Source organism: Puma concolor, chromosome D1, assembly GCF_028749965.1.
Source record: "Puma concolor isolate L17-30 chromosome D1, mPumCon1.1.hap2, whole genome shotgun sequence".
Lineage (NCBI taxonomy): Eukaryota > Metazoa > Chordata > Mammalia > Carnivora > Felidae > Puma > Puma concolor.
Window position 1 is genome coordinate 15987294 of NC_141676.1, and position 12430 is coordinate 15999723.

Genomic DNA, 12430 nt, shown 5'->3' on the forward strand with positions numbered 1-12430 from the left:
GAGAGAGAGGGAGACACAGAATCGGAAACAGGCTCCAGGCTCTGAGCCATCAGCCCAGAGCCCGACGCGGGGCTCGAACTCACGGACCGCGAGATCGTGACCTGGCTGAAGTCGGACGCTTAACCGACTGCGCCACCCAGGCGCCCCGGTCCTTTTGATTTTAAAGTTTACTTATTCCTTATATGTAAGAAGAACCTTGATCTTGTGTGGATCTTACTTCCATATTTTATGTATTTTCTTCCTTCTGACCTTTACCCTTTGTTCTAGGCAAAGAAGAGTAAAACCAAAATGCCGTCTTTGGTAAAGAAGTGGCAGAGTATCCAGCGTGAGTTAGATGAAGAGGAGAACTCTAGTTCCAGTGAAGAGGACCGGGAATCAACTGCACAGAAGCGAATCGAAGAGTGGAAACAGCAGCAGCTGGTCAGGTAAACAAAAGCCCCCAGATGAGTGGGTTATGGTGGTGGTTTTAAAGCAGCAGTCATACTCTTTAAATCACAATCCTTAATTTTTGATATATTTTACGAACCTTTATCTAAAAGTTTATAATTTATAATGATTATTTCCCTGTGAGAATTATGATCTACCCTTTTTCAAAATTATAGATATCAAGAGTTTAAAATTTTTTTTAATGTTTATTTTTGAGAGAGAAAGACCATATGAGTGGGGGAGGGGCCAAGAGTGAGGGAGACACAGAATCCAAAGCAGGTTCCAGCCTCTAAGCTGTCAGCACAGAGCCAGACCCAGGGCTCAAACCCACAAACTGTGAGATCATGACATGAGCTAAAGCCGGGCACTTAACCGACTGAGCTATCCAGGCATCCCAGAGATAACAGTTTTAATACTTTATCCTACTGATTGTTTCTCTTAAGCAAAAAGACTGTCTTTAACATACCTGTCTTAGCATACCAGGAAAAATACCTGTCCCACTTACCATGTAGATCCAATAGACCCTTTCATAAATTTTTTTTGAAATTATTTTACAGGGGCACCTGGTGGCCCAGTCGGTTAGGCATCTTGATTCTTGATTTCAGCTCAGGTCATGATTGCACGGTTCATGGGATAGAGCCCCACGTTGGGCTCTGTACTGATAGGGCCTACTTGGGATTCTCTCTTTCTCTCTCTGCTCTCTTCCCCTCTCATACTTGCATGCATGCCCTTTCTCTCAAAATAAATATTTAAAAATTTATTTTGCAAATAATTTACAGAAGTTAAAGGGAGGGGGTGGGGTGTGCCTGGCTGGCTAGTCAGTAGAGAATGCAACTCTTAATCTTGGGGTTGTGTTCAAGCCCCACTTTTATTATTATTTTTTTAATATTTTATTTATTTTTTAGAGAGACAGAATGGGAGTGGGGGAGGGGCAGAGAGAGAGGGAGACACAGAATCCACAGCAGGCTCCAGGCTCCGAGCTGTCAGCGCAAGAGCCTGATGTGGGGCTTGAAATCTTGAACCGTGAGGTCATGACCTGAGCCCAAGTCGGACGCTTAACCGACTGAGCCACACAGGCGCCCCTGTTCAAGCCCCACTTTGAGTGCATAGCTTACTTAAAAAAGGATTTAAAAAGGGAAGGGGAGAAAACTTCATTAGAGATTTTTCTAAGAATTTAAGCATAGCTAACTCAAAATTTGTTCTTTATTTTCTTGGTTTTAAAGGTGTCCAGGCTAAAATGAGTAACATTCTTTGGATGCAACTAATTGTTTACTTGTTAGACCATAATCTGGAAGATACTCATCTCATAAATAGTGCTGCCATATTTCAGATTCATCTTTGATAGGTTCTAGCTTATCATTGCTTCTGGTTCTTAACATTTGCAACATTCATAAATGTAATACTTAACGAAACCATTTGGAAGAGGATAGCCATCTTTTGTTTCCTAATTGAAGGCATTTTTAGTTTTAGATATGTAAACACCAATTAGAATGGTCACTGTAAGAGGTTTTTTGTTCCTAAAATATCTATTTCTGCAGTCATCATATACCTGCTTTCAGCATTTGTCTACTTATAAACCCTCTGAAATGAATTTTAGCATACAGCATCATAAAACCTGAAGGATTCCTGTCATGTGTCATTTTAGGGAAATGACATAGTCCTGGTTCTTTTTGTTTGTTTGTTTTTTGTTAATATTTATTTTTGAGAGAGCGCATGAGCAGGGGAGGAACAGAGAGGGAGGGAGACACAGAATCCGAAGCAGGCTCCAGGCTCTGAGCTGTCAGCCCACAGCCTGATGTGGGACTCGAACTCACAAATCCTGAGATCATGACCTGAGCTGAAGTCAGTGCTTAACTGACTGAGCCATCCAGGCACCCCAGTCCTGATTCTTGTTACAAAATAATTGGGTGGTGGTGTTCCTTTTTAATGAGAAAATTATACTTCTTTTTTTGTTAGAGATACACCGTTCACACATGAATCTCAAATTTGAGAAAATTCATCTAGGATGTGGTCCTCTTCATACCCATAGTCTGAAATGTTACTTACCCAATAAGTTTTACCATCATAATTATTAGAATGTACAGTGCCACTGTCTGTTTGCTTTTATCTTTTGGTTTGTTTAATACTTGCAAAGCAAAGCAGGGGCACCTGGCTGGCTCAGTCGGTAGAGCATGCAACTCTTGATCTCGGGGTCACGAATTCAAGCCCCACTTGGGGCATAGAGCTTACTTACAAATAGTAATAGTATGGGGGGGCGTACTATGAATGAAGATGTTGCCTCCAGACTCTTTTACTTCCTTGAAAGGTTAACATGCTTTTTGGGGGCAACACAATAAGAAAGCTGGGGATGCTGTTACTGACAATTTGTGCTTTTGCCTCATCCTTGTAGGCGATTCTGTTACTTGGTTTTCTTATTATTTTAGTCTTTTTGGTATTGCTGGGAATTGAGTAATGATTAATTCCTACAATAATGAAATAGGAAACTATTTCAAAATGATAGGTGGGGAATCACAAAAGATACTGTATTTAGATTATTTTAGATTTATAAAGATTTATAAAATGGATCCAATGCACCCGTTCTAGTAATTATAGTGTCTGAGTTTAACGTATTTTGAAGATGATTGAAGAAGCTATGAGATAGCAATGCTTACAAATAGTTAGAACTGTTCGAAAGAGAATTTCAAAAACATTATATCCAAAGGTCTTTGATAGTAAGTTGAAGGTTAAAATATATCTTTCCTAAAGAATTGTAACTCCTTGGGGCTAAGAAAAACTTTCACAAGAATTGTTGTATTCCTTCAATGTGACTTTATTTTTTTTTTTTTTAAATTTTTTTTTTTTTTTCAACGTTTATTTATTTTTGGGACAGAGAGAGACAGAGCATGAACGGGCGAGGGGCAGAGAGAGAGGGAGACACAGAATCGGAAACAGGCTCCAGGCTCCGAGCCATCAGCCCAGAGCCCGACGCGGGGCTCGAACTCACAGACCGCGAGATGGTGACCTGGCTGAAGTCGGACGCTTAACCGACTGCGCCACCCAGGCGCCCCCCTTCAATGTGACTTTAATGGTTACTGGAGATAGATAAAACTAAGCATGCACTCACGTATCCCTAAAACTGTAGAGAGAGTATATCTTTGGTTGACCCATCAGAATTAAGAAATTTGATGAAGAATATGCTGGTACTTAGCTGAGAAACTTTTCTTTAAAACTTTATTTTTGAGAGAGAGAATGAGTGTGACTGGGGGAGGGGCAGAGAAAGAGGAGGAAGGAGACGTCATTGCAGAGGCTTGATCTCAGTTCTTGACCTCCTGACCTGAGCCATAATCCAGAGTTGGACGCTTAACTGACTGAGCCACCCAGGCACTCCTGAGAAACTTTTGAAGCATTGTAATGAACGTAGTTGTGATGGGTCAGATTTTCAGTGTTAGGCAGTGGCTTTTGTTAGGAAATAAACAGTTTCATATTTTTTCTTTCCAGTGAATAATCTGTATGTTGTTTTCACAGTGGCATGGCAGAGAGAAACGCTAATTTTGAAGCGCTTCCTGAGGATTGGCGAGCAAGACTGAAGAGAAGGAAAATGGCTCCAAACACATAGTTTGGGGTGGGGTGGGGGTGCTTTTTTTATAGGTTTTTTTGTTTGTTTGTTTTTTTGTGCATTCAGTTCAGAGTCTTAACCAGTTTTACTGTCGTCAGTAAACTAAATGTTATGAGGGAGAGCATATAAATTTCCTGGGCAAAAGCATAGACATACAAAGTTTTCACATTTGTGAAATGTAATTTTTCTGTTTTGCTGAAGGGTGAGGTGAGGTTGACTGAATGCTTTGACATGGCTGCCTTTATTTTCACACTGGCAAACTCAGCGTATTAGGTACATTAACCTCTGATTGGGAACATGTGGTTCATGAGTATAAATACCTCAGTGGAGGACTCACTGACAAAAAGTGAAGGACTTTCCTGTCTAGTAGAGGCTCATTTAGTTCCTAGTGTGGCTCTCTCTCATTAACTTCTACTCCAGAACAAGTGCAATTAAGAAGGCAGCTCTGTATTCTGTTTTGCTTAACTGGGATTATCGGAATCTCTGACGTCTTCTTCTAGCCTGCCACCCCTGAAGTGCTGAGGTATATTGAGGTGTTTACCTTGTGCTGACAGATGGCCACACTCTTTAGAGGATTCTCACAGATTCTAGAACTGATAGCTCAGTCATTTCACACACTAGTGGCATATTTAAATCTCAATACAGGCAGCAGCAGGTGTTCATATCTTTAATTTTGAGGATTTCCCCCCTCACATGTGTGGCAGTAAATGTAACAAGAGCCACTGTATGTATTAATGTGTCTCCATTGTCTTAACCTTGTTCCAAAATTCACCTCCCTTTTATGTGAATGTACTCTCCATAAAATTCCAGTATTTAAAAAGCAGTTTACTGTTCTGTACTTTCTATTGTATCACAATCAGGTAAAAGTCACTTTAAACTGAAGAAAAGGCAAATTGTGTTTTAAAGCTGTTTGTATTTCTCCAGTTTCTGACCTTGTAAATTTGTATATATGCACTAATAAAGCTTTTTTTATACTTCTGATTGGTTATCCTTGCTCTTCCAAGCCTGTTATATCATGATTGTACAATCAAGACTTTAAGTCCAGTCATACTTGTCATTTATCAAATACAGCATAACGCATGTGTAAACACTGAAGAGAACAGCTCTTGGGAAAAAGACCAGCAGGATCTTGAGTCATTTGTGGGTGGGAGAGCTGTGGGGACGGTGAGAAAACAGGCTTCTAGCCCCAGAAGGTACTCTGTGACTTAAATTTTGGAGCTTGTATACTATAATATTAGCTAACGTTTGACCTAAAATCCTGGAAATGATGTAATGTGGTTAACATTTTAAGATTGCTTTATTCCCTCTGACTATAAAAGTGACCTCTACTTTGGTTATATTCATATAAAATTAACCAAAGACAACAGTTAATAGTTTGATTTTTATTCCAGTACATTTATATGCATAGGAGTTTTGCCTACTGGGTGTCCTGTATATCAGTGTGTTTTATTTTATTTACGATTAATGCAAGTGTTGGGGTGACATTTTGTATATAAACTTTTTCTTATAATTTTACTAGAGCAAATTTCTAGAAAAGCTACCAACTAGCAAAGCTTTTAACTCCCTAGCAGTTCTCTAGACGTGTAGGAGTTGTTGCAGAGCACCAGTACGTTTGTCATTATCTTAACAGAATGGAGCACTTTCTAAAGTCCGATAATTCCATGGTCAAAATGTGTGGTTTCAGTTTTGTAATTTTTCAATTCTAGCTATGGGCTGGTGAGACTATAAGGTCAAAGAAAAGGGGAATCCGCTCCATCTGAGCAACACTTACCAGTTACCTAAACCTAAGGAATGGCAAAGAAGTCTGGAATTACTTTTGAGGCCTGCTAACTGATACTGTATTCACCGGTCTAATTTTGGTTCCCCAGAAGCGGGGCTGCAACTGAAAGGAGGAATCAGTGTGAAGAGCTGGAGGCTGGCCAGTCTTCCACCTTTTCTAGGCTCCTCCCTCATACCCTGGAGGCGGGGCCTCGCTCCCCGGAAGCGTCCGGCCACCCTGCTCTCCCACTTCCGCTCCGTCGTTGCTAGGCTACCGGGGCCCTAGCAACAGAAAGCCGCGGCGGGCGAGTGCTGCAAGCGTGTTCTCTGGGCTGTTCTCTGGGCGCTGAGCGTTTCGGTAGCTGTCCCTGCAGTGAGGTGGCCTCCCGCCTGGCTTAGGCTCCTTTGCCCGGGACGGGCCGGAGAGCGGAGGCGATCGCACCCTTCCCTTGCCTTTCTAGGAAATCTCCACGCCCCCGCCCCTATTCTTCGGGAAACTGCCCCTCACCTCCTTCTCCAGCACCAGAAAGCCCTGAACCCCTGGGTCCCGTTTTCGCGGGCCCACACTGCGGGCCCCTGACCTTCCTTCTCTACCCCGAGGCGACTCCGTCGCATCCATCTACCCCCCACCCCCCATTCGCAATTCTTTCACTTTCCTGTTGCGTCCTGGTGGTGGGCATCTCCCTCCTCGGAGAGGAAGCATGAGACCAGCAAAGGTCCAGGCGCCTCCGGAGGCAGAGGCTGGAAGACAAACCGCCCTCCCTAGTTCCTCAGGTGTGCCTCCGAGCCTCAGACTGGGAACCAGTAGCCAGGTGCTTGTATGTGTGAGAAGCTGGGTTGGCCGGGAAGAGGGAGCGATGCGGCAGGGTTTCCTAAAATTCGCGTGAGAGCCGCGCAGGTGGAGGAGGGTGGGGGAGAATATCGGCAGTTTTTTTCAGTTGTCCTGTTCTGGTGTTTTAGCTTCTGTGTAATCAGCTGCCCTTTTGGAAATCGGGCGGGGGTTGTGGCTGGATGCCGGTGTCACTGACTTGTCTTCAGCATAGAATGCAGAAGTAACATGTTCCCAGCACTGGAAACAGAGGTAAAGCAGGAGGTTGGTACACTCCCCTCTCCAGGAACTCCACAGAAATCCAGTACTTCTATATCAGAAGGTATATTCTGGTGGCACCTTTTTCCGGCAGGAGATCTTGATCCCCAAGATAGAATAATTTGCATGAATGTCTTTCACTCGGTTTGTTTACAGAATCCTTGGGTATACTGTCCTTTGCAACAAACACTTTTTGTGTGCCTTTTGTTAAGAGTTCAATATTACTTGAAAGGACTTTCGTGATTGAGATGACTTTTCCTTTCACAGACTCTTCCTGATCCCTATGAAGACTTTATGTACCATCATCTTCAATACTATGGCTACTTTAAAGGTAATATCTCACTCTTACCTAGCATCACCTTTTCTCCCTTCATGGAGTAAATGGTTTGATTAACTGGAAGAGTTGCACTTGGATGAACTAATGGAGAATTTTTCTAGCACTATAAGGGAAAGGTGAAGGGAAGTGAAAAGTACTTCCTTTCTCCATTGCTGTGCTGCTGTGTGTCACCTCTTTTGAGTGTGTATACAAGAGTCTGTCTATCCTTGGGCCAATACCACCACCCTTTCTTAATTATACCATATGGCATTTAAATAGTCTTGATAATCTGGAAAGACATGTCCTGCATCTTGTCCACAAGTCTCTTGGCTGTTCTTACCTTTTCCATTGTATTGAATCTGTAGATCAAATTTCAGAAGAAGTGAGAATTTTCTGATACTGGTTCAGCAATCTATGAATATACTCTGTTTCTTCGTCTACATAGGTGTCTCCCAATAAAGATTTGTAAATTCGTCATGGGACTTTGTATCGTTAGACTACCATAAATGGTATCTTTTTAAATTTTGATTCTCTTTGTTCCTAGTATCTAGAAATAAAATTAAGTTTCAATATTGATTTTATTTCTATCAACCTTGTTAAACTTTCTTATTAACTGTTTCATTTTTAAAGTGATAATTTGTGGGGCACCTGGGTGGCTCAGTTGGTTAAGTGTCCGACTTCGGCTCAGGTTACGATCTCACAGTTCGTGGGTTTGAGCCCCACATCGGGCTCTTTGATGACAGCTCGAAGCCTGGAGCCTGTCCCTCTCTTCTGTGTCTCCCTCTCTTTCTGCCCCTTCCCTGCGCACACTCTCTCTCTCTCAAAAATGAATAAACATTTAAAAAATAATAATAAAGTGGTAATTTGTTGAAAACTGGATTTCCAGGGGCGCCTGGGTGGCGCAGTCGGTTAAGCGTCCGACTTCAGCCAGGTCACGATCTCGCGGTCCGTGAGTTCGAGCCCCGCGTCGGGCTCTGGGCTGATGGCTCAGAGCCTGGAGCCTGTTTCTGATTCTGTGTCTCCCTCTCTCTCTGCCCCTCGCCTGTTCATGCTCTGTCTCTCTCTGTCCCAAAAATAAATAAACGTTGAAAAAAAAAATTAAAATAAATAAATAAATAAATAAATAAATAAATAAATAAATAAAAAGAAAACTGGATTTCCAGTTAGCCAGATTCAAGAGCCCTCAAGACAAAGCAGTTTTGGGCGCCTTTCTCTTTCCACTGTACCATGCTGCTTCTCAAGTCTCTCCTCACTGTAAAATGGAGAAAATGATGCTTAGCTCACGTAAATTGGAATATGAAAGCTTTTTGGAAAATAGGACATGTTCATTGTAAAAGCCTGCCGTGGGTGATGGGTGGTGACAGAAGTAGTGGCGGGTTTGGTAGTGGTCGTGGTTTTGGTATTAACCTAGATGTTACAGGTGATGAACTAGCCTTCCAGCACCTTTATTTAATTGTCTATTCATAGGTCACAGAGGTAGTTTACCAACCTCAGCTACACACCAGCATGTTTGGAAGAATAATCCTCGATACCTGTTGAGTGGCTCTTTTGGAGAAAGACAGGGTATGATACCAGACCCTCTGCAAAAGGAGAAGCTTCTGTGTGAGTAATAATCAGTGTCTGTGGGGGCCCCTGGGTGGCTCATTTGGTTGAGCGGCCGACTTTGGCTCAGGTCATGATCTCGCGTTCCGTGAGTTCAAGCCCCGAGTCGGGCTCTGTGCTGACAGCTCAGAGCCCGGAGCCCGTTTCAGATTCTGTGTCTCCCTCTCTCTCTGCCCCTCCCCCATTCATGCTCTGTCTCTCTCTGTCTCAAAAATAAATAAACATTAAAAAAAAAAATTTTTTTTTTAAAAATCAGTGTCTGTGAACCCCAGAATTCAGTTGCCTTGAGCAACTCCTTCAGGTATTGAGGAGAACATGGCCTAACTCGAGAGAAGCCAGAGAAGCAGCCTCGGCCACTGTTTCCTGACATCACTCAAAAATGTTCTATCTAGATCCACTTTGGAGTATAGGTTTGAAATTAAAATACTATACCTTCTGGATTATTTTTTTCTTCAAATTGTTGGAAAATTTGTTAAGACTCTTTGGTCAAGAGGAGCACATTGATTTTTACACAGATTTGATGGATGTATTTGTTAAGGCAGTTTGCATAATAGTGGTGGAAACCAGGGGACTCCTGGGTGGATCAGCCAGTTGAACCTTCCAACTTTATTTCGGGTCATGATCTCACAGTTCACAGGTTCAAGCCCCATGTCAGGCTCTGTGCTGACAGCTCAGAGCCTGGAGCCTGCTTCAGATTTTCTGTCTCCCTCTCTCTCTGCCCCTCTCCCACTCATGGTCGGTCTCTCTCTCTCTCTCTCTCTCTCTCTCTCTTTCAAAAATAAACATTAGAAAAAATTAAAAAAAAAAAAGAATGGTGGAAACCAATTTCAGCTAGCTTAAGCAAAAAATAAGTTTTCACAAGGATTTTATAGGTTCCTTCTGGAATCTAAGGGCAGGTGTGCAGTTGAATTTCTCCCTCAATACATATGCAACCAAAAGTCAATTCACTTTTCTTTTCCCCATATCCTCCCCTGATCCCAGTTCAAGCTGCCGTCATTTCTCATTATTGAAACAGCCCCAGTACTTGGTCTCCTGAATTCTTCTCTTGTTTCATGCTAACCCCTTTCAGTCTGTTTTCCACACAGCATTATTCTTTTTTATATGCAAGTCTGATTGTGCCCTTTTTCTAGTTAAAACCTGTGAATGACACGACTCAAAAGCCATAAAATACTGTGAAGAAAGCAAAATAACAAACTGAAAAAGAAAAAGTTTGCGACAAATATGTCAAAGGATTAGAGTCCTTAACATAACAGGCTCTTACAAATCAATATGTAAAAGATGACCAGAAAGGAAAATGGTCAAAGACAACCAAAGCAGAAAAAGACATGAGCAAGCCTTTCCTAAAAACAAATACAGTCGACAGGCTTATGGAAAGATGCTCGATTTCACGTCCAATTAAAGATACAAATTAAAATGTCAAGGTACCGTTTTTTTAATTATGGGATTTGGGAAAAAAAGCTTTTTTTAATGACACCTAGTATATATAGGTCAGGGTATGGGGGAACACTCCTCCACTGCTGTCAGGGATGTGAACAGGTAGACTATTTTAGGAAGGCAATTTAACACTACCTGGGAAATTTAGTACAGTGCATGACCCTTGACGCAGCAATTCTATTTTCAGATCTATGTCTGCGCACATCCCAGTGCCCTGAAGTCTCTTCCATTCTGTGTCCCAGGGCTCCTGACAGGGAGTAGAAAGGCAGGGGTTGAGCAAAGGAGACTCATCTGGGTGGGATGGCTTAGGAGCCAGCTGATTGCCCCACACCCTTCAGTTTCCTCCTGCCCCATTTAACTGACACTCAAGATAACATTCATAAGAAATGATTGCCAGGCTCAATAGAATAAAAAACATGAATGCAAAATCAGCTGGTAGAGGCAACAATGTGAATGAGGTTTAGAGTGTAATTGATAATAGGATGTGCACAGGAACGTGTGGGTGGACTTATAGAAGTCTCCTCCTACGATAAGTTCATCTCAGCCTTACTGCTTCTGTCCACGTTGTTCACAGTAAGGGGTAGTCCTCACAGGACAATGCAGCTGTAAATGCATGATCCTTATAGTAAATTGAGAATCTCAGTGGTATTAAGGAAAAATGATCTTTAGAGCAACCAGACTCCAGACTTTTTTTCCTGTTTTGATCGTTGCATCATCTTTGTAGCAAAGTATTTTTATGCTGTTGGTTTTTTAACCAGAAAAGAACAAAGAGAAAAAGGAATGGGTTACAATACAATCTGCTTATTTAAAAAAAGAAGAAAAAATAATAAGGGCACCTAGGTGGCTCAGTCAGTTACAGTTAAGTGGTCCAACTTTGGCTCAGGTCATGATCTCATGGCTCGTGAATTGGTGCCCTACATCGGGCTCTATGCTGACAGCTTAGAGCCTGGAGCCTGCATTGGATTCTGTGTCTCTCTCTCTGCCCCTCCCTCACTCATTCTCTGTCTGTCTCTCTCTCTCACTCTCTCTCTGTCTCAAAAATAAATAAGCATTAAAGAAAGTAAATGAATAAAACAAAAGAAAAGGAATATATGTGTAAAGTTGCAAATTCAAATGGCAGAAAAAAAGGAAAACTAAAAGCCCTCCGTGCCCTACTCCTGATAAAGCCATTATTGTCTTAATTCTTTTCATATATCCTCGCATATCTGTGTATTCTTGTCTTTTTAATTACTCACAGGGGATACTATACACAATACTATAATACTATAACTTTGATTTTTTTTTCCGTTTAATAATACACCTTACAGAGCTTTTTCAAATGAGCACACACACAATTTTTTACCTCATCTTTTTTTTTTTTTTAACGTTTATTCATTTTTTGAGAGACAGAAAGAGAGCATGAGTGAAAGAGGGGCAGAGAGAGAGGGAAACACAATTCCAAGCAGGCTCCAGGCTCTGAGCTGTCAGCACAGAGCCTGACATGGGGTTTGAACTCACAAACCACGACCTGAGCCAAAGTTGGACGCTTAACCGACTGAGCCACTCAGGCATCCCTACCTCGTCTTTTTTAAGGGCACCTACAGTATTCCACCTGATTAATATGTCATAATTATTTTAACTTCCCTTTTGATGTTTTCGTTGTTTCCACATTTTTGTTATTTGAACATTGCTTCAGTAAGCGTCTTAGTATGTGTAGTTTTTTTCTTTTTAAGTTTATTTATTTATTTTGAGAGAGCGAGCAAGCAGGGGAGGGGCAGAGAGAGAAGGAAAGAGAGGGAATCCCAAGCAGGCTCCGCACCATCAGCACGGAGCCCGACATGGGGCTTGAACCTACGAGGCATGAGTTCATGACCTGAGCCAAACCAAAAGTTGGGCATTTAACCGACTGAGCCACCCAGGCGTCCCTGTATGTGTATCTTGATGAATTTTTGTGAGAAAATCTGTAAAGTAAATTCTTAGCAGTGGGATTGCTGGATCAATGGTTCTGTATTTTAAATGTTACTAGATAAACTGCCAAACTGCTTTCCAGAAAGTTTGTACTGATTTGCCCACTTGCCAGCAGGTTCTGAGAGTACCTGTTTACTTAACACCTGTGCCAGAATGAATGTGAAAACACATAAATGCTTTTTGTGTCTGTTAAGTAAAAAAGTAGTATTTCCTTGTCATAGTGGTTTACATTTCTTGATGTAACGCTGAGCAGCTTTACCATCTT

At 41.9% G+C, this 12430-nt stretch overlaps 2 protein-coding genes across 8 annotated transcripts in view; both read left to right on the forward strand.

Annotated features, from left to right (window-relative positions):
• Positions 1–5002, forward strand: part of FNBP4 (formin binding protein 4) — a 44907-nt gene extending 39905 nt beyond the window's left edge. For both annotated transcript variants that reach the window (XM_086677414.1, XM_086677415.1), the window contains exons 16-17: positions 268–425; positions 3931–5002. In XM_086677414.1, the coding sequence (XP_086533540.1) occupies positions 268–425; positions 3931–4021 (249 nt within the window). In that variant the 3' untranslated portion in view covers positions 4022–5002. The remainder of the gene's footprint in view (positions 1–267; positions 426–3930) is intronic.
• A 128-nt stretch (positions 5003–5130) lies between these two features.
• Positions 5131–12430, forward strand: part of AGBL2 (AGBL carboxypeptidase 2) — a 46494-nt gene continuing 39194 nt past the window's right edge. For all 6 annotated transcript variants that reach the window (XM_086677418.1, XM_086677420.1, XM_086677419.1 and 3 more), the window contains exons 1-4: positions 5131–6553; positions 6740–6872; positions 7134–7197; positions 8650–8784. In XM_086677418.1, the coding sequence (XP_086533544.1) occupies positions 6837–6872; positions 7134–7197; positions 8650–8784 (235 nt within the window). In that variant the 5' untranslated portion in view covers positions 5131–6553; positions 6740–6836. The remainder of the gene's footprint in view (positions 6554–6739; positions 6873–7133; positions 7198–8649; positions 8785–12430) is intronic.